The sequence below is a fragment of the Felis catus genome, chromosome D4 (assembly GCF_018350175.1).
Source record: "Felis catus isolate Fca126 chromosome D4, F.catus_Fca126_mat1.0, whole genome shotgun sequence".
In the NCBI taxonomy this organism is placed as follows: Eukaryota; Metazoa; Chordata; class Mammalia; order Carnivora; family Felidae; genus Felis; species Felis catus.
In genome coordinates this window covers 60,453,951-60,476,162 of record NC_058380.1, presented here as the reverse complement: position 1 = coordinate 60,476,162, position 22,212 = coordinate 60,453,951, and the positions used below count along the sequence as shown (strand labels likewise).

The following is a 22,212-nucleotide window of genomic DNA, read 5'->3' as shown; positions in this document are numbered from 1 at the left end:
GCTCACAGATATATGCAGGCTTTTAACATTTCTCTGCCTGCAAGATGCTTGACCAACCCCTTCTCTGATGCCCACCAATCACTATACAGCTCACTGGATACAGAGGCCCAGGGCAGGGAGAGAATAAGGGCAACGGCGAAGAGACAGCTGGAGGTCAGGACGGAAGGGAGACTTGGGGTCATGTGGACTGGCTTTATAGGCAGGATGAAAGAAGGCTTAAAGAAGAGGGCCTTGTACAGTGAGCTTTCGCCCGTGTACCCACACAGCAGCTGGACAACAATGATTTGCTTTTGAGCCCACCTCCCCTTCTGGGCCAGCCAACATGAAGCAGAGACTGACATGTTTGCTCTTTGTATCCCTCCTACGGGATTGAGACAGGGCCTGGCCCAAAACTGTGTGTCTAGGGAGGAGGAGTAGATGAAAGCCAGGTTTCTGGAGACCATCACTCCTGCCCCACCTCCCCCGACAGTACGAGCAAGGCAATTCAGAATTCAGAGAACGGCACTTTATTTTAAGACTTGATTTTTTTGCCATGATTTTCTACCGATTCTTCCAGGATGGTGTCATCTTCTTCAACAGTGACCAGGACCTTCTTGCCCACCAGACTAAAGATGTCTTCAGGAGGGTAGCCTTTGGGCTCACCGACCTTCACAGTAAGCATGTCCAACGTTAGAACAGTGCCTTCTGGAATTTTCACTTTGGCCACCACGGACTTGCCCAGCTGTGGATAAAATTAAGACTCAGTGCCAGCCTCCCAGAAGTTCACTGGAACATGTTGTTTTCTACCCAAGGTCCCTGACCAGTCTTCACAGGTACCCTGGGAGCAGGGACTTTGTTCTCCCACTGGTGCCTGGAACAGAACCTCACACAGAGTGGGGACTCAGCCAGTGTGGGGTGAACTTAGAGACTCAGAGAGGGGCCTTAACAATAAAGTGTAAAGGAAAGGGCTCAGATTATACAGCCAAACAGAGCCAGGTCCAAATTCCCTTCAGGTGGGTACAAGCCGTGCCTGAGTTTCTCTGTAAGATGGGAAACAATAGTGCCTCCAGCATGTCAGACGACTACAAGAATTAGTGGTAATAATATATGTCATCTACCTGGAACATGCTCCCAGTACGTGAACGTTATGATTTGTCATCATTTAGTTCAACATCTCATTTTAAACGCGGAGAAACTAAACTGAGATCCATAGAGGGCAGAAAACTTGGCCAAAGTTGCAAGAAACTGGGAATCTGACTCCTGGCCCACTGCTCTTAAGGGACACAAACCTTACAGCCACCATGCTCGGTAAAATAAGAATATGGAGGGCTCACAAAAGACCGAGTGTGCCGTTATTCAGTGGACGGGAAAAGGGGCCGCCTACGAAGAGGCAGGCAGGACAGGCAGCCGAGGGGAATGAAGGGTACCAGAAGCTCATGACCAGCCTTTCTACGTCTTGTCCCTAAATGCTGTTGAACAAATCACTGCACCATGTGAGGGCCAAGGAGTCAATTCTAAAAGTAAGTGCCAGGACAAAAGGTCTGTCAGCGGATGTTATCCGATCACGCGTCCCACCATCCATCGCTGTTTGCCCAGGGAGCCAAGAGGCTCAAAACCAAAGTAAGGGCGCAACTCTCCCGCATTTCTGGTGTGATTCTCTATCCTTTTCTTCTGCAAGGCGGTCTGTTTCCTTTTACCGTTATTTTCATCTCCTGGTGCTTCGCATCTTTCATTTGAGGGAGGCAATCAGGCCCCACTAGAATAAAAGATGAAAACGTTCTTCACGCACGCCTGGTGTTTGGTCTTTGCCTCGACCCAGACAGCCACAGCAGATCAGGAGCGGCTGCAGTCCTGGCAGCCCCAGGACACTGGGCTGTATGACTAGAGGCCAGGACAGGTCTAGGCCACGGCTTCCAAGAAGCCCAGGTGGTCAGCAAACCAGGCAGTCCTTGGCCTCAGCGTCCCCTCTGTCTGAAGGTCAATGCTGCACAGCTCACACTGCTCCTGAGGGAAGATTCGCGCACCCCCCCCACCCCCCGTCGCCAAACCCCTGCACCACACACGGCCCTGTCCATCTAGGGCCTCCTCCGTTTAGGGGTGCCTCCGTGTATCACAGGCCCTTCTCCCGGTGCCTCACGGAACCCCTCGGCCCAACTGTTTCTCAAGGCTTACCTACTCCAAGGGACCCCAGGCTTGACCACCCAGGTGCCTTCTACCCCCACCCCCTTACATCTCCTGGTGTCTACAGCACTGGCGCCACAAGCTTCAGAGACTTGGTGGGAAACCGTAATGTGATTCTAGGAGGCCGGAGAAACTGCTGAGGCTCCCTTAAGTGACAAGCTTCTCCTGCGGCTGATATGAGCCCAGAGACACTCAGACGGTCGGCCCGGGCTCAGGCAGGGTTGGTACTGACTCCCCTGGCACGTAAGCCCACTGCGGCCCCACTCAGAGCAGTGCAGCCTGGCAGAGTTGTGCAGAACCCACCTTCTCGTTGCAGGCCATCTCACAGGGCAGCAGCTGCTTGGTCGGGGAGCCCATGGCCCTTTCCACAAGGCGCACGGACCGCACCAGCTCGGCCAGCTCTCCAGGCTCCAGCGAGGCAGAGTGGTCACTCCCCTTCCAGGTCTTGTCCAAAGTTATGTGGCGCTCCAAAACCTTGGCGCCCAGAGCCACTGCGGCCACAGATATCGCTATGCCTGTTTCGTGGCCAGAATACCCTATGGGAATGTCAGGAAAGAGCTTCTGATACTCCTTTAAAATAGAAAAAAAAGAGAAAAGGCTAAATTATGCATACAGTGCAGAGTCAGGAAGAGCTAGGTTGAAGTCCCAGTTGAGCTGCTCACTCTTTGTGCAACTACAGGCAAGATGCTGAGGCTCTCTGAGCTTCTCCTTCCTGGGATAATAGTGGTACCTGTCCAGGGCTGCTCCGGATGCACGAAAAGCACTCAGCGCGCTGGAATGCTGCCAAAATAATGGCTACCGTTACCAAGAATGCACTCCAGGAATGCTTCACACCGCGCGAACCACCAGGAACAACAACGGAACCACGGCCGGTTGCCGAAACTCATTCAAAAAGCAGCCGTCACATTTAATTAGCCTGAGCTGCTGAAAGCAAGTGTGCTGTATGCACACGTATCGTCATCAATAATATATGCAGCCCAATCTCGAAACAGTCCTTTGGTGGAAATGCTAACTAATTAACTAATCTGTGATCTAGAATTCACTGAATGTAACAAAAGACATTCGTCAAGTGAGTCTTGTCATTGAGGGTGACCAGAAAGCTTAAGAGTAGTAGGAAGACCCAGATGGGGTTTGATATAAGATTAGGGCAGCTGAGTGGCAAAGGCCCCGAAAACCAGGCTGTAGGGTGCATAATGAACACAGGAATGCAGGTGACAGGGTCAAACTGCTCTGACATGGTTGTACCGGGCCCGGGACGGGGCAAGCGGGCAACTGAATCCTCACTGTGCCCTGGTATCGAGAGAGGCCATGACGGCAGCCTGGGTGAGAATGGAAAGAGGGGCCACCCTCCACAGAGAAAGAAAATCAAGGAAAATATCTGGAGTCTCAAACAGTAAACTGCCCATTATAGTGATCTCTGTGGGATGGGATTCCAGAGCACGTTTACTTTCTAGATTATGTTTTCAGAGCTGTTTGAGTTTTTTTTTAAAACCATGTTTAAATTTTTAAAATAACATGGTTTAGAGATAAGCTAGAAATGGAGAAAAAACCACCAACTGGGAGAGACACAAATTTAGGTAAAGAGACAGCAGTGTCCGTTTTCAAAAAAGGCAAATTTTTTTTTTAAGTTAAACATGAAGACTGTGTAGGTAGCAACATGCACAAAAGCTTATACTCTCGTGGAAAAAGCCAGAATGTCAAATACTGTTACTAAAAGGAAAATATAAAAGGACACTGGTTAATTGCAGTATCAAGATTAACTGTGTATCTGTGTATATTTGCAATTCCACTAATATCACGACCGCGTTTTTGTATGATAATTACATATACATGTTTCTAATTAAGTGGAGCTTCAGGTGCTACGAGGCGAAAGCACGTAGGGATGGAGATGGCCTGAGACAACCAGAAACAGAGGGTTGTAGTCCCAGCTTTGCACCACGACGCTGTGAAAGCTCAGGCAAGAGTCCTTTTCCCTCTGGGACCGGATTTCACCATCTGTAAGATGACTGAGGTGGATAGACCAAATCCTGGGAGAGAGAAAGCTCCCTCAAGTCTGTCACTGTAACCCATCTGGGCCTCAGGGGGGCTCAGGATTATAGGTAGAAAACAACAGAGCTGGCAAGCAGCGCAGAGAAGGAAAAGCCAGAAGTTTCAAGAAGGTCTCCTACCACTCAGTATGAAGAAAACCGGACAGATATTTGTACACCAGTGTTCCTACCAGCATTATTCGCAATAGCCAAAAGGTGGCAACATCCCAAATGTCCACCGACGGACAGATGGGTAAACAACACGCAGTACATACACACAATGGAATATTCTTCAGCCTCAACAAGCAGTGAAATACTGGCACACGCTACAATATGGATGAACCTCGCAGACATTACATTAAGTGCAAAAAGACAGACACAAAGGACACATATTGTAGGATTGCACTTAGATGAGGTCTCTACAGGAGTCAAATTCATGGAGACAGAAAGCAGAATGGTGGCTGCCAGGGGCCAGGGGGAAAAGGGAATGGGGAGTTCGTGTTTAACTGGGACAGAGTTTCAGTTTGGGAAGATGAAAAAGTTCTGGAGATGGATGGCGGTGATGGTCGCACAACGGTGTGGATGTACTTAATGCCACTGAACTGTACACTTAAAAATGGTTAAAATGGGAAATCTTGTATTTTGCCACACACATAGACACCAAAGACAACATACTAAAAAATGGTATGAACCAGCAGTTTACAGAAGAGGGACCTCTAATGGCCAATACACACGATACAGAAAATATAGAGAGGCAATTATGAGGACTCACACCTAAAATTTCATAGTGGGAAAAATTAAGATCGATTTTCAGAAAATTTAATTCATAATCACCCTCTTTAGAATGTATCTGCTTCCTTAACTGCACAGTTGGTTCTAATTTAATTCTATAACTATGAGATTGTGAATGGAGGGTCAAATTACACGAAGCATGTCAAGATGGGTTAGAATTTTGGTTACAACAAAGGCTCCCTCTTTCCCACAGTAAATGACCCAAGAAAAGGCCCAGTCAGACAACGGCTTGCTCACCGTGATGATGCGTAGGTTGACGTCCTCGGGGGAGAGCGGGTACGCACTGGTACACTGGAGGAAGCAGAAGTTGGGGTTGAGGGGCTTCACAATCTGATAGACTTGCTTCATGGTGTCCATCGACTGCATCCCGCTGGAGATCACCATTGGGCGGCCTGAGTGACCCAACACCAACACCATCATGACTTTCTCTTTAGGGGTTCTGACTGTCCCTCAAGCATACCCCAATTGCTGGTCTCATCATTCAAATGAACTCCACAGACATCTCTCCAACACTGTGCCAGCCGCTGCGTGGTGAGAGGGGAGCTTGGTGGATTCTTGCCCTCAACCCAGAGGAAATGGAGACTCCCCTCACCCTCAATATTACTGTTTAGCAAAGTGAACTGAATCAAGGAGGCAGAGGAATTTCACACTCCTCAGAGAAAGGTGAGCATCTCAATCTGGGGTAAGAGTATGCACAGCATGGTCGGGTGAGCACTGCCCCCGACTCGAGAGCAGATGTGTGAGCCCCGGAACGGCAGCCTCCCAGCTGTGTGGCCTCGCATGCCTCATCTATGAAGTAGTATGAAGCATCATAATCAAATAACCAACTTCAGTCCCAGGGCTGCTGTGAGAATCAAACGAGATGATTCAGGTTGCAAACCCACTTTCCAAACCATAATGGAGGAGGGTAGATACTCTACAAGATCAAGACTATTTCTCAAAGTCAGAACTTCCTCTGTACTGCCATATCCTCAATTTCATATAAATCAACACAATAAAATAATTTTTAATTTTAAAAGTTCTTATCAAAACTGACTTATTCTTAATTTCTTTCAAGTCAGCACATGCAACTGTGGAAGTATATGCTAATTGAAAAGAGGTTTCTAAAGTCTGTCTTCAGGAGACTTCATTAGCGGGTTCTACTAAAGGAATAAAAATGGGAAGGTTTGGACTCCCTCATTTTAGGGCAAAAATTAAACACTTACCTTTTTTGGCGGTCTTTTCCAGATAAGGAAAATTGTTAGTGTCCCCAGATCCAACTTTGAAAAACGGAACATTCAGCTCATGCAGAAATTCAACTGCCATCTATAAAAACCAAAGAAGGAGCTCTTTCTCACCACCGTTCAAAATTACTGCCCTCGGGTCAGGCGAGGAGCCACAAACAGAAAACCCCCCTGGTCTTGCCCAGCAAGAGGGACTCTCGCAACAACTTGAAAGCAGGCAAAGATGTGTTACCAGTCCTTTCATTCACATTCAAACCTTCTTTCATTCCTAGCCACCCATCCATCTGTCCAACAACACTGCATGCTGGCCTGTACTGGTGATGAGATCTGCCAAAGATTCAGACCCCAGGCGAGACGTCCCTTCCCAAGGGACCCAGGGAGTGTGTGTTGGTGGTATAGTGGTGAGAAGAGCTGCCTTCCAAGGGACCCAGGGCCCAGTGAACACCTGGAAAAGGGTTGAACAACCTAATCCTGACCCAGGAAACTGGGTGGCGAGAAAGTTGAATGGCTCCCAAAGGCCTCACCCTTTACTCAAAACCAAATAGCCAGGAAAAGAGGCCATTTCAATCCTTGCCAAAAGCGGGGAAAAAATGAAGCATTTTATGGCCCAGGCCTGACATAGTGGTCCACAGCTGGCAGGGCCCATCAAACCCAAACCCTCTCAGCCCCCAAACCATGCTGCCCACAGGAAAAACAAACCTCATCCACTTTTTTTGACACAACGTCACTGCTTGAGGTTACCTATGGAGGGCCCTTTACCATCGTTCACCTCCACTGGGATTCATCAGTAAGACTCAGGATCAGGAAACTGGCAAGTGTCAGTGAACGCTTGCTAAAGGAATCAGTGGGCCACAAGTTTTAAGAGTAAAAGTCTCAGTTGGTCATCAAATTACAAAAACCCCAAAAACTACATTTTTTACGATTTTTAAAAATTGAAGTAGGAAATCAGAAGTGGGGAGAATCAATATCTCAGAATGTTTCCCTATATCTAAGTTTGATCTATTGTAAAATGCTGCCTGGGTTTCAGAAGTAGGTTTGGAAGGCCTGATCAGCTACGTCACTGCTTCTCACACTTTAATATGGGATACCAATCTCCTGGGGATCTCGCTCAGATGAAACGCAAATTCTGACTCTGCTGGGTTAAGGTGGGGCCTGAGGGCCTGTGTTTCCATTAAGTTCTTGGGTAAGACCGCCGCTGCTGCTCCGTGAACCCTATTTTACAAGGAGCTAGGTCACCGTGCCTGAAAATCCAGAGGGCATAGGGTGGCCAGGAACAGCATGAGGTCATTCGGCCAGCAGGCGCTTTAGGTCAACTCGCTGCTGCCTGAGCTTCCTTCCATCTTGTCGGCAGGTGATAAGTTACTCCAATCACTGGCTGCAATCAGAGACTAACTTTCCTCATCTGTAAATCCTCTAACATCGTGAAGGTTAGAGCCGCCAGAAAGCCACACCCGGTGCGTAACCAGCCAGTGAACAGTTCAAAGGCAGTTCACAAACCCCTGGGTCCAAGAGACGCCATCCAGTGTGGTCTGAGTTCCACTCACTTCCAAGCCTGCTAAACTACCTGTACTGCGGTTCTCACGGTCTTCCCTCTGCTATTTCTTCCTCACCTCTCTTCTCCCTTCCATGTTGTTCCACCTGGCCTCTCCTGCTCACGTGTCTCTCACACTGCTGACCAGCCCTATGATGGAGGATGAAAAACATTCCTTCTAAAGTGTTTATTGAACAAAGTTGACTTCCCCCACTTTTCTCATTCTATCTGGCAGATAGAGAGAGTGTTTTCTATTGTAAGAGGGAAAACCCTATGCTAAGTTTTCTTCTTTATAATGTTCAACTTCTAAGAGAAATGGCTCCTGATGAAAGAGCCCCCAAGGGCACAGAGGATGAGCCCACTCAGGAGAGGCACAGGGCAAGCAGGAGCGAGGAAAAACCAAATGCAGGAGAACACACTTTGCAGAAGCTTACCTACGAAGGCTGGAAAATCTGCTAGGAATTCTAGTTTTCAAGTGAAGAAAGGGGACAAATTCCTCTCCAAAGGGAAAGCGGCCTGTCTGCAGTCCTCCCGGAGAACCAGTCCCACCTAGCGGTCACTCCGAACACTGCCACTGTGGCTTCATCTCTGCAAAAAGGGTGCCAACCTCAGTAATGGGGAAGATCCTAGCCTTCCATCCTGAGGCTGTCTTGCCGTGCCCAGGCCCCCTGAGGCTAGGTTAGCACCGGTGCCACCTCCCCCCCCCCCCCCGTTCTCCAGGGACTCCCTGGCTTCCCCTAGTCCTGCCCACCCTGCTGTCCATCCCCTTTTCATCTAGGGGTACAGCGAGGCCAGGCAGCCTCACAGCTCCCTCCCACCCCGCAGCACAAAGGCTTTCAGTCTGTCTGGAAGGAATTCTGCTGACAAGACCTTCCCTGGGCATCCAGCTGGCTTAATACACAGAAAAGGGCCCAACCAGCAACCTGGTTTCAGTGAAATGCTGCAATGCCAGAACTCCCTCTTACAGAGTCCCAAGAAATCACTTGTCTAGCATTTTATTTTTTTAATTCCAGTGCTTCCCAAACTTATTCAACTCAGAACCTTGCTTATTGGGGGGGGGGGGAGGCTTTATTACCAAGAATTAATTGGTAATAATTATTATCAACGAGGATCGATAATGTGTGCCCACAGAGTCCCCTTTCTGCATCATGGCCCACAGATCTGAGGGGTAACCAAAGCAAGAAGAGGAGTTGGGATTTTTCTAAAGCCCCTTCCCCTGCTCTCAGCTTTTGGATCCTGTGGAAAAGGAAAAAGAAGCCCAGAGTGATGAGTCGTGGAGAACGGGGTCCTGGCGAGCTGCCCAGCGTGACAGAATGATGAGGGGGGGGGGAAGCATGGGACGCGAGACTCCCCGTGGCCCTGTCAGAGTGCATCACGGCTTGGGCAGGGGGGTGCCCTGCTGGTGGAGGTGGCAAAGGAAAGAAGAGAGGAGGAAAGAGGGCGCCTCAAAGGGCACCTCTGCTAGGATGGGACACCTGTGTGTGAGGGCAGCACGTCCTTCAGGAGCCACCTCGACCGTCATGGCCTCCATTTGCTTTCTCAATAGAACTCTCCATTTAGACCAAACAAACTCTACTCATCTCAGCCCCATCCCACGAGCCTCTCTGCAGCTTTGGCCAGGTGCCCTGGTAGTTTTCTCAGCCTTAATAAAATTCCACGACACCACAACCTCTCCTCAGCATATGAAGAACACCTCGGGGCAGCACAAAGAGTGGAGAAAACAGGCACGCCACAAACGGCTACTGTCCACAAGGAAGTTAAGGTGGGTAAATACTCAGAGCCACCTGCCAGGTAAACACAGAACAAGGGACCAACCTATTTCCAACAGCCAGGCAGACAGGACGTGCAGGTTCAGCAAAGGGACGTGGTAAGCAAAACAAATGAACTCTTGTAAAGGCTCTTAAGAATGCATTTCCCCTCACTGCCTTCGCCCAGGTCAGCCGGGAGGATCCTTGGGAACAAATGGCATTCCCAGGGCAGAGAAGCCTCTTTGTCCACACAGTGTGAAACAGAACAACCCCAAAGGGTTCTGCATAACAGAATGGCCATCATTCGGTGGATGCAGGTCTGGCACGGCCCTCGCACCCAACACCTCGCCACTGCCACGTGGGGCGGGCACCTTTATTATCCTGTTTTTACGGATGGGACACCTGCAGCTCAAAAAGGTCACATGAGGCACCTGAACCCACAAAGTGTGAACTTGAGAACCTGAACTCAGGCAGTGTGGCTGCAGAGCACACGCTGCGCACACACACACACACACAGAAGGGCTTCCTGGGGAGCAGAGGGACAGGAACCGAAGGGAAAGGCTGAGAGGCAGATGCCGCCCACCAATCCCCGGGCTCTCCTCCATCTCCCCGGCTGCTCCTGCTTCTAGCTCCAAGCCACCTACGAGCGAACCATCTAAAGACCTAAAGAGGTGACTTTTCCCAGGCAGCCTCACAGATGCAAGGAGGTGCCCTCTCTCCTTCAGAGTCCACATCCTGGAGCTCACACGCCTGGCGACACGGACTGAGAAGGAAAGTCCTCATTCCAGGTGTAAGTGCCCTTAGGGACCTCTTCTCCGGCTGGGAGAGCCCCTGGACGGCAGCGGGTCACACTCGAAAGGAAACAGAGACCCAGAGAGGGAAGGGTCTCCACAAGCTCACACTTGAGATCAACTCAGAGCAGAGTCAGGCTAAGAAGCCAGGCATCCTGACACTCGGCGCAGGTTGCCTACCTTCACCGTAGCTAATGTTTGCTAAGTGCTGGCTGTGTGCTATGCTGTATATCAACAATCAGGTTTCATCCTCACAACAACCTTGCAAGATGGGTTCAGGTACTAACCCTACTTAGCAGCCGAAGAAACAGGAGCACAAAGAGGTTCAACAACCTCCACACAGAATGACAGGCGGAACCACATTCAAACTCAAAATCTGACCCCAGAGTCCAAGCACTTAACCATGAGATCAAACGGCCTGGGTATGTGACATTCGGCATGGGGTCTCAAAGGTTTACACTCTTTAAAATTACTACGGACTCTACAGGGCTTTTGTTTATGTAGGTTCTAGCTACTTATATTTATTGAATTAAAATTAAAACTAAGGGATTTGGGCTTTTTTAACTTTAAACTTTTAATTTTGAGATAATTTAGCTTAACAGGAAGCTCTAAGAAATAACACAGAGAATTCCTATGTACGCTTCACCCAGTTGTCCCCTATGGTGATATCTTGCAAAACTAGAACACAAAATCACAACCAGGAAATTGACATTGAGAAGAGTCTACCGATCTTACTCAGATTTCACCATTTTTACATGTATTCATTTGTGTGTGTGTGTGTGTGTGTATTTAATTTTATGCAGTTTTACCATGTGCACAGACTCACGACTACCAGTCACAATCCAAAACTGTGGCATCACTCCAAGTATCCCATGTATTACACTTTTACAGCCACATCCCCTTGCCTTCCTTCCCCTCCCTAACCCCGATAACCCTTCCTCTGCTCTCCACCTTTGTAATTTCGTCAGTTCAAGATTGCTCCATAAAATGAACGGTATAGTATGCAACCTTCTGAGACAGGCTTTTTCACTCAACGTAATACCCTGGAGATATATCCAAGCCACAACATGTATCAGCAGTTCACTCCCTTTTATGGCTGGAACCGTTCATTCACCTACCTACCAGAGAACTATCTGGGTTATTCTAGTTTGGGGGCTGTTACAAATAAAGTTGTTATGGACATGCATGTACAGCTTTCTATGTCAATGCACGTTTTCATTTCTTTTGGGAGAAATTACCAAATGACGCACGGCAAGCAACATGATGAGCACACATCTAGTTTGTGGTAGTGTTTTTTTCAGGTATGCAATAAATGGTTATTTTTTACTGAGATAAAATGGACACAGTGCAATGTATTAGTTCTGAGTGTACAACATGATTTGATATACATATATTATGAAATGGTTAGTTCAGTCATAACCCATCCCCACACATAGGTACAAAATTCTTTTACATGTCCGGTTTTATAAGAAACAACCAGTATCCTCTAAGTGAGTGAATTGTGATATGACACCATATGTGAATTGTATTAAAATAGAGTTGTTTTTAAAACAAGGAGACTACCGGGCACCTGGGTGGCTCAGTCGGTTAAGCACCCGACTTCAGCTCAGGTCAGGATCAGCTCAGGTTCATGAGTCTGAGTCCCATGTCAGGCCCTGTGCTGACAGCTCAGAGCCTGGAGCCTGCTTGGGATTCTGTGTCTCCCTGTCTCTCTAGCCCTTCCCTGCTCGTGCTCTGTCTCTATTTCTCTCTCAAAAATAAATAAACATGTAAAAAAAAAAAAAAAAGGAGACTACCATATGATTTTCTAGAGTGATTATGCTGTTCTACATTCCCACCAGCTATGTATGAATGATCCATTTTCTCTGCGTCCTTCCCACCTTTGGTGTTATTGTCACTTTTTGCTTTAGCCAGACTCACAGCTATGTAGCAAGACCACAATGTGGTTTAAAATTGAGAAATTTTTAAATCATAAGACTAGACAAGCACACACACACACAAAAAGATGAATTGGACAGCATCATAATTAAAGATGTTTGTGCTTCAAAGGATATCATCAAAAAGTGAAAAGACGATCCAGAGAATGGAAAACATTTCCACAAATCTGTATCTGATTAGGGACTCCTATCTAGGATATATAAAGACAAATAACCCAATTAAAAATTGGCAAAGGATCTGACAGATATTCTTCCGAAGAAGGTATACAGATGGCTAATAGGCATATGAAAAGATGCTCAACATGATCAGCCATCAGGGAAATGCAAATCAAAACCACGGCCAGATACTATTTCACACTTGCTAGGATATCTAGAATCAGAAAGTCAGATCATATCAAATGTTGGTGAGGATGTGGAGACACCGGAACCCTCATATACTGCTAGGAGGATTGCAGGTGCAGTCACTTTGGAAAAAAAACAGTCTGGCAATTGCTCACAAATTAAACACAGAGTTACCATATATCCTGGAGAGAAATGAAAACATGTCCCTAAAACCTGTACAGGAATGTTCATGGAAGCATTAGTCACGCTAGCCAAAAAGTAGAAACAATCCAAATGTCCATCAACTGACAAATGGGTAAATAAAAAGTAGTCTATATCCATAATACTGAATATTATTCATCAATAACAAGGAGTGAGGTACTAATACACGCTACAACACGGCCGAACCTTGAACACATTACTGTGTGAATGAAGCCAGACACACAGGACCACATATTGTCTCGTTCTGTTTATATGCAATGTCCAGAAAAGGCAAATTTATAGAGACAGAAAGCAGATTAGTGGTTGCCTAGGCCTGAGGGAATTGGGGGGGATTGAGAAATGGCTGTTTACGGGTACATGATAAAAAAGCGCCAAAATCAATTGCGGTGATAGTCACAACTCTGTGAACATGCGAGAAACTGGGGGCACCTGGGTGACTCCGTCACTTGAGCGTCTGACTTCGGTTCAGGTCATGATCTCATGGTTTGTGAGTTCGAGCCCTGCACGGGGCTCTGCACTGGCAGCTCGGAGCCTGGAGCCTGCTTCAGATTCTGTGTGTCTCTCTCTCTCTGCCCTTACCCACTCACTTGCTCACTTTCTCTCTCTTAAAAATAAACATTAAAAAAGCAATAAAAACAAATGAATTGTAAAGTAAGCTTTAATTGGTGAACTGTATGGTCTGTGAAAAGAGCTGTTACTAAAACAGAGAGCATACAGCATACCTTTCCTCAGGTACTGCCAGTGGAATGGCGTCATCGAACATCATGCAGCTTCTGGAAAACTCCACTATACACGTGGGAGAGTATGACAGTGAAAAAGGCAAATCACATTTGAGTATCACTACGAAAATAGTCTGGACCTGGTGGAGCTTCTGAAAGGGCTCACGATTCCCCCACGGTTCCTGGACCACACTTTGAGAACTGCCGCCACACTCCTCCCGTTACTCTCATGTGTTATTGTTGGTCTCAGGTGTCACTGCTGCGGAATTCCCACATGACCTTTCTTCCACTTCCCCCTTCTATGGACTCAATATTGGATACAGTCAGGTTTTAGGAAAACTGTCCTGGGGAAGCAATTATGTGGTGGAGGAGGGGGGCAAGTACACCCCCGAGGCTAATTAGTTTTAACAGAAAGATCAGGCAGGACTCAGTCCTCCAAATGCCAGTGCTTCTTAAAGTAGCCACTCTGGGAAAGGCTGTGTGCTTATTGCAAAGACAACACTAGGGATCCAAAATATTTGTTATAATCTTCTTTGGAAATTCTCTCCAGAGCTCTGTGGGCCCTACAGAAACAAACCTGCCCATTACTGACTCGTTACTAAGTCAATCAGACCAAAAGTTTCACGTTTAGCACAGGAAGGATGAGTAGTTTCCTGAACCCAAACCTGCCCTCTGAGGACGGGGGCTCAGTTGTCTCTGAGTGCCTGAGTCCTAGGGACTGCTAAAGGGCAATCCCAAAACGCCACGAACCCGCAGTAAGGCGAAACAGGCATGTTATGAAAACAAATGTCACTTTCTAGGTGTGAGCTTCCTTCCACCAAGGCACTGACTAAGCAGGTACTGGCATGTACCAGGATCACTATGTCAGGATCTGAGTTCACGGTGAACACACAGACCTAGTCCTGCCTTGAGACGTGTGCTTTACACGTACGGTCTCACCAGTTCCAGAAAACAAGGCCTGCATGTTCTGTATTTTAATCAATGCGTGGCCCTTTACTTAAGAGGAAACGGGCCCAGAGAGATGAAAGGAGAGTGTGGTCAGGCAGGAGGGCTCTGGAGTCGGCCTGGCTTAGCTGATCAGTAACTACTGACACCCTCCCTGTGAAATGGGGATAATAACTATCCTACCCGGGGCGCCTGGGTGGCTCAGTCGGTTGAGTGTCTGACTTCAGTTCGGGTCATGATCTCATGATTTGGGAGTTCAAGCCCTACATGGGCTGGCTGCTGTCAGCTCAGAGCTTGCTTTCGATGCTTTGTCCTCCTCTCTCTTCCCCTCCCTCATTCATGCTCTCTCAAAAATGAATAACTATTTTTTTTAAAAAATTGTCCTATCTGAAGAGGCTAAGAGGAGTAAATGAATTGATATTTTTAAAATACCTAGCACAGAACTTGGTACATTGTAAATACTCAAGAAATGTTAGCTAATAGTAAAACCAAAAACAACACCCAAGTCTTTCAGATCCTAAAGCCCACATTCTTTCCTGCTTAAACTTTTTAAATTTACAGATCGTTTAAGAATTTGATAAAAACTATATAAGTGATGAGTAACTAAATTCTACTCCTGAAATCATTATTACACTATATGTTAACTAACTTGGATTTAAATAAAATTAAAAAATTGATTAAAAAAAATCCACTAGGGCGCCTGGGTGGCTCAGTTGGTTAAGAGGCCGACTTCAGCTCAGATCATGATCTCAACATTCATGAGTGTGAGTCCCATGTCGAGCTCTATGCTGACAGCTCAGAGCCTGGAGCCTGCTTTGGATTCTGTGTCTCCCACTCTCTCTGCCCCTCCCCAACTCGTGCTCTGTCTCTCTCTCAAAAATGAACTATTAAAAAAGACCAAACAAAAAAAACTCCACTAACCCTTTTTGTTTGGTTCATTCATTTATTCCTTCAACAAGTATTTCCCAACCACCTGCTGCACGCCAGGCACCAGGGATGCTGTGGGGCTCGGAGTTTAGTAGGGAGGAGTTAACACACAAGAGTACACAAGAGTACACACACAAGAGTAACACACAAGAGTATGCAATTACAAGAGTACCAGAAGAATACATCTGGAGGGGCCTGAATCAAACCAGTGAACAGGAAGAATTCCCAGAGGAAGTGCTCTTTAAACTGGGATCAGAAAAATGCCCAGCAACCTCTTTAGGAACATTTTCCATAAAAAATCTCTCCCCTTGTCTCCAGGAAAGCTTTTGGGCTTAGAGACTCTCAGGCCATCAACATCAAGGAGGCAAAGAGCAAGGGAGATGCCCAAAGGCTCTGCTGAGCTCTGCAAAGCCACACACACCTGCACGGATGCCCAGGCAGAACTGAAGGACCAGAGAAAGCACATGGTACCACACATCAGATCTGCCTTCAAGACCCATTTCCTAGCTGTGTGACTTTGCACAAACCTCCCAGCCCCTCAGAGCCTCTATTTCTTCATCTGCAGAGTGGGGCACAGTAGGGATAAAATATATTTACTGGACGGCAAGATGCTCTGTAAGCCGTAACATATAACTCAAAAGTAGAAAATTATGATTATCAAATGCACAACTGGAGCTGAAGAATGTCATGCTTATGAAAGCTGCAAATTAAGGGATGAATTTGGGCCACAGAACTGAAGCCTGGATGTGTCATTTCCCACAGATGCCTAGGTTCTCTGCCTCCCCACCCTTGTTAAAACTACCAACAGGTGGGGCGCCTGGGTGGCTCAGCTAATTAAGCGTCTGACTCTTGATTTTGGCACAGGTCACGATCTCAAGGTTCGTGAGTTCAAGCCCCACATTGAGCTCTGCACTGACTGTGAGGAGCCTGCTTGCGATTCTCTCTCTCTCCCTCTGTCTCTGGCCCTCCCCTGCTCATGCTCACTTGCTCGCTCTCTCAAAATAAATAAACATTAAAAAAAAAAAAAAAAAAAACTACCAACAGCCTACGCTAGACTTCCGTTTCTTTTCAGCTCAATTTGCAGCCCTGTTTTGGGGTTGGAACAGTGGCACAAATGGTCAGAGAGGCCCACAGAATGAAATGGAAGTGTTTCAAATATTCTGATCAACTGAAAGAATTCCAGATGTTTCGAGTCATAAAAATGCTCATAGGTTTCATCTAATGATCCATGTCTGCAAAGCTATCCCGAGCAAACAACACAAAACACAGAAAAACGATGTCCACGTCCACGTCCAGCAAAGAACTGACCCACATGTCCAAAAGTAGAGAAACGGTTAGGTACATTATAAATCCTCAAAAGAAGCACTGTATTGCTATTAAAAATTTTAAGCACAAGATGTGGGGATTTATATGTCAATTATATCTCAATAAAGTTGGAAAAAAGAAAAAACAAGATATGGGTAAAAGCTGGTGATATAATGGTAAATGGGAAAAGCATGCACAACTAAATATTCACAAATGTAGCAACCAGGCAATGAAACATGTATATAAAAGACTTCAGGAGGAAATCTACAAAGAGAACCATCCTATAGGGATTATGGGTCAGTTTTCTAAACTTTCTGTGATTATCTATTATTTTTACAATTACAGTTTTTACATTCAAAAAAGAATTCATGAAAGAATCTCACAGAGGCAGGTCACAAAGCAGATGGGACCTGAGACTTGGCACCAGCTGGACTTTTCCAGGATGTCAGCATGCCATTCTGTGAGCAACTCAGGATGACACCAGTGTCCCCCATCCAAATCACCGAAGGCCACTCAGCAAGTGCCGGACCCCTATCAGAATGGAGGTTTCCTGATTCCTAGTCCAGGCCATTTTCCACTGGGAGAAAACTGGTCTGGCACGGGTCTCCCACAAGCTTTGAGGGACTCAGGGATTCCGGTGTGGCTGCCCCCCACTCCCAAAGACAACTGGTTTGGAAACTTCTGGTATTCCTCCCACAAAACCTCACTGGGCCTCTGCTCCCATTGGCTTCCCATTTAGTGGGGCACTGATATGGTTAATGTGATGGGGAACTCTAGGTCCAGAAAGCACAAAAGTCTCAAGCAAGGGCTGGAGCCGACTCTAGGCCAAAAGCCACCAGGCCGCCTGCTGTCCCCTGGGTCTGCTAAAGTGGCAAGTAACAGAGTGGGAATCATGAGGACTCACCTCATCCATTCCAGAGGCAGTGAAGAAGATGCCAATCTCCTGGGCGTATCTCTGCAGCTCCCTGTACTGGGCATGGCTGAACTCCAGGTGGCGCTTGTGCTCCCCATACGTCTTCCCCCAGGAATGCTTCGACGTGTAGGGCCTCTCCAAGGCTTTCCGATTAAACTTGTACTCCAGCTCACTCTTCTGGAACTTGGCACAATCGGCCCCACACTCCTGCAACACACAACAGGGCTCCTTCAGTGACTTGTCCTAGATTCTCACAGAGGAGAGAAATGTTGGGGCAACTGCTCTGACATCAGTAACTTTAAATATAAAGATTGACTGAGGGGCACCTGGGTGGCTCAGTCGGTTGCGTGGTTGAGCATCAGACTTCAGCTCAGGTCATGATCTCGTGGTTCGTGAGTTCGAGCCCCACATCGGGCTCACTGCTGCCAGCCTGCTGGCACAGAGCCCGCTTCGGATCCTCTGTCCTCCCTCTCTCTGCCCCTCCCCTGCTTGTGCTCTTCCATAAATAAATAAATAAGTAAGTAAGTAAGTAAGTAAGTAAGTAAGTATTTAAAAAAAAATAAGGTTGACTGACAGTGGCAAAAGGGGCAGAAGGAAGAAAATCTTGAAACAAAGGCTGGGGATGGAGCTTCCCCCTATTTTTCCCCCTTAAAATGCAAAAAGGAAAAAATGAAGGCTTTTTAAATTTTATTTTATATTAGAATATTGAAAATAATTCAAGAGCTAAAGAAGATTTTAAGTTGGGTAACTCAGCAGAGGATAGCAAAATGAGCCCTAGGCCAGAATTGAGGGGAAGTCAGAATCTGCTAACCCTTGGAGAAATCACTTCCTGTCTCTGGACTCGGCGTCTCCATCTACATAAACAGCAGCTCTGGGCCAGCTCCAGGACCCTTCACCGTTCTGAGGAGCCCCTTATGGGGCAGGAAACAGACAGCTCTGCTTTAGCTGTTTTGCACTTGTGTGTTTTGCATGGCATCTTGTTTGAACAAGAGGTTCTGGAGCAAAAAGCAAACAAACAAGACTTAGAACTAAGTTCCAGTCTTGCTGAACAGAAACTATAACATAAAATCTGGACTGTCCGACTCTAAAAGTCATAATTCTATTGCCACACAGCCCCCAAGCTCTTAAAATTGCTTTTAAAAACTACTCAATAGAAAGATGAAGGAAAACCCTCTGAAGTCTCAACTCACGGACATTTAGGGAGACAGAGTTATTCACGCTGCTGAAAACCTCAGCTCCAGAAATATCTGTGCTAACAGTTCTGCTCCCACTCCTGGAAAGGCCACAAGATGGCATGGTCAGGAAGATTCAAAACACAGAACTGAAAGTGACCTTGGGCAACAGAGCTCTCATTGTCCACAGGAAGATCCCCAGGCCCAAAGTGACCCGAGTACAGCTGCACAGCGAGTCTCTGGCTGGACTGGACAGACTGCTTCCCTAAGGCTGCAGGACAGGTCTGTCTCCTGGCTCACGACTGCAACCTGACTGCAGCCTGACTGCAACCTGGATCTCGCTGGGACAGCCAGGCCTCCAGCAAGCCAGGGGGTAGGGCCCCACAGAGCGCTGCTTCCTGCCTCCTTTGCTTCTCAGCTCTACCTCAAGGAGTGGACTTACCTTCAAGAAGTGAAATAGCTTGTCGGCTCTGGGCAAACGTTTCCTTTACAGCAAGATGAGAAAAGTAAAGTGGCAGAGACTACTAAAGACAAGAGGTCAGAGAAAGTTCTACCACATTCCACAAGACAGCAGTTGTATGAGGAGGAGAGCAGGGTCTTCCTCTGCTTTCCTCAGCTTCTTTCCTAAAACTGAGCGATGTCTTTTAACTGTTTAATTCTACGGTGAACTCCAGGTTCAGAAAACACAATCCCCGTCCCTGTTTTACTAAAATGTTGATGGTTTCTCTGTTCAAGGTTTTATGGATTCTCTCCTGGCAAATGACAAGCGGCAGAACTCCAGACGGGCCAAGGTGTGATGCTCCATTTGCAGCAAAATTTGGCAATTAAAAGTACATTCAATTAGGCAACCTCTAATTATAATACATTTATATTTTATATATAGCATATAATTACAATAATATTTTGCTGTAAGAAAACAAAAATAATTGAATGAACTCAACTTTTAATATTGCAAATAGATTCGTTTCATGGTCTGAGCAACTCTGGGTAACTAAACATGGAATGTGACTTTATTTGGCAACAAAGACTTAAAAAAATCCTAAAATACAAAAGATTTCAAAAGAGTCCACTACTGTAAATTTAAAAACAAAAACAAGCACACGCTATGAAACAAGTGACACTGAAGCTTAGAGAGGAGGAGTCACCCGCCCAAGAATATTCAGCTAGTAAATGGTTCTCTTGACTCCAGTCCAGTGTTCTTTCCACTACACCAAAGCCTCAACCTCTTCATTCTCCTCCCCCGTCCCAAAACTAACCTCCAAAATTAAAAGAGCAGGAAAACAACAACAACAACAACAACAACAACAACTCTGTTTCTTTCCATGGCCTCAACATCTCTAGGTATTTTTACAACTTTAGCATTCAGAGGTCACATCTCCACAAACAGGTTGTTCCCTAAATTAAGAGCAGGAATTTTCCCCCTAGAAAACAATGTTATAGCACAAAGGCTAGAGCCCTCTGGCTAGGAGCAAAGCTATGCAATGTAACATTTACTAGCTGTGTGCCCTTAGGCAAGTCATTTCTCTGCGCCTTTAAAATGAGACCAACAGGGGCACCTAGGTGGTTCAGTCAGTTGAGCAACCGACTTCGGCTCAGGTCATGATATCGCAGTCTCTGAGTTCGAGCCCTGCGTGGGGCTCTGTGCTGCTGACAGCTCAGGGCCTGGAGCCTGCTTCATATTCTGTGTCTCCCTCTCTCTCTGCCCCTCCCCCACTCACGCTCTGTCTCTCTCTGTCAAAAATAAATAAACATTAAAAAAAAATTTTTAATGAGACCAACAGCATCTACCATGTATATTGTATTGTGGGAATGAAATGAGATGGTGCATTTAAAGCATTTAGCCCAGTATCTGATAGGGTAAGCACTCAAAAACATCAGCAGTTGTCACTCTTTAAAAGTGTTTTTTATGGGGACGCCTGGGTGACTCAGTCAGTTAGCATCTGACTCTTGATTTTGGCTCAAGTAATGATCTCACAGTTTGTGAGTTCGAACCCCACATGGGGCTCTGCGCAGATGGTGCAGAACCTGCTTGGGATTCTCTCTCCCCTCTCTCTGCCCCCTACCCCGCTTGCTGTCTCTCTCAAAAACAAATAAATAAGCTTAAAAGAAACTGTTTTTATGATTCAGTAGACTTCCATAAAAGCAGAGTTACTCTACAAAGAAGAGTAAGGGAAAACCTAATCACAACTGATGACATCAGGTGAACAGCTTTGACTGAAGGGAAGAGGAAAAAAAACCAGATGCAGTGAGCAATCTCTAAACCAAGGAATCACAGTGCAGACCTCATGCTGGGGGCTAGAATCACAATGAAAACACCACAGTCCCCCCACTCAAGTGTCTCACAATCTAAGACAAGAGAGAAAGAAACTTAGACAATGGCAATGCAATCTGGTGGGAACAAGGATAGGGGCCCATCCTTGAGGGGAAGGGTTGGAAAAAGCATCCAAGTAGATCTGTACAGAGGTAGAAATTTGCCAAGAGGGAGCAGTTAATAATATGCATAAACCTCCTATCGCTACATTTATTGAGTCCTCTGTGCCAAGTACTGTGCTAAGAGCTTAACATAAATCATCTCATTTGATCTTTACCACTCTGAGGTTAAGTACTATTACCAAGCCGATTTTCAAATGATGAATCTGAGGATCACAGAGGTTAAGTAACCGTTATCCCATGTTCACACAGCTTATAAGTGGTGGCGTCCAAATTTGAAACCAAAGTCCTAGCATTTTAACCCTTTCATATTCCAAACACAAAGAATGGCAAGTGAGAGAGACCAAAGCAACTTCCAGGAACTTCTAGAACTTCCTGGAAGTAATTCACTGTCGCTGAAAGATATCAGAGATGAAAAATGATAGGCAGGAAGGAACCAGGTCATTAAGGTCTTGAAGTCTATGTTAAAGGGTTTCGACTCTACCCGCGGCCAACGGGGAGCCCCTGAAGTTGTGAGGCAGGGGTATGACCTGATCAAACCTGTGTTTTAGAAAGATCACGGTGCCATCAGAAGGGGGTTAGGTCGGGTTAGGAGGCAACTGCTGTAATGCAGTCAGGAGCGTGGAGAGGGATGAGAATTCCAAAGATTCAGAAACGCAACTGCAAGCTGGACGCAAGGTCGCACACAGTGCACCGAGAGGCACAGGAACGTAGTCCGGGTTCCCCGCCTACAGCTCTCCCGCGGCCCCGCCCCCGGTCCCCGCCCTCTATTTCGCGGGCTCTGCCCTTACCTTGGCCGTGCGGATCATGCGCTTGGCCACGTCCAGGTCGCCCTGGTGGTTCTGGCCGATCTCGGCAATGATGAAGCACGGGTGCTGCCCGCCCACCCAGCGCCCGGGACACAGCTCCAGTTCCAGCGGCATCGCGGCGGCTTGCGCTCCGGCGCCGCACTGCCCGCCGCGAGTCCGGTCCGCAGCCCAGCGGGGACCACAGGCCTGCCCAGGCACGTCAGCTCCGCCACGTCAGCCTGCCGCCGCGCAGCCAATCCG

At 46.9% G+C, this 22,212-nt stretch overlaps 1 protein-coding gene across 3 annotated transcripts; it reads right to left on the bottom strand.

Moving 5' to 3' along the window:
* Positions 1–490: 490 nt before the first annotated feature.
* NANS (N-acetylneuraminate synthase) lies at positions 491–22,165 on the bottom strand. 3 transcript variants are annotated; one of them, XM_023242488.2, is made up of 6 exons: positions 21,955–22,164; positions 17,553–17,768; positions 6,185–6,284; positions 5,217–5,371; positions 2,464–2,730; positions 491–721 (listed from the first exon to the last, which is right to left on the bottom strand). In XM_023242488.2, exons 1-6 carry the CDS (start codon positions 22,084–22,086, stop codon positions 512–514), a joined length of 1,080 nt encoding a protein of 359 aa, XP_023098256.1. In that variant the 5' UTR covers positions 22,087–22,164; the 3' UTR covers positions 491–511. The 3 variants fall into 3 exon arrangements, with proteins under 3 accessions (XP_023098256.1, XP_023098257.1, XP_023098258.1); XM_023242489.2 differs by lacking the exon at positions 21,955–22,164 and adding an exon at positions 18,752–19,110; XM_023242490.2 differs by lacking the exon at positions 491–721 and adding an exon at positions 729–1,735 and having other exon boundaries at positions 21,955–22,165.
* Between the last annotated feature and the right edge of the window lie 47 nt (positions 22,166–22,212).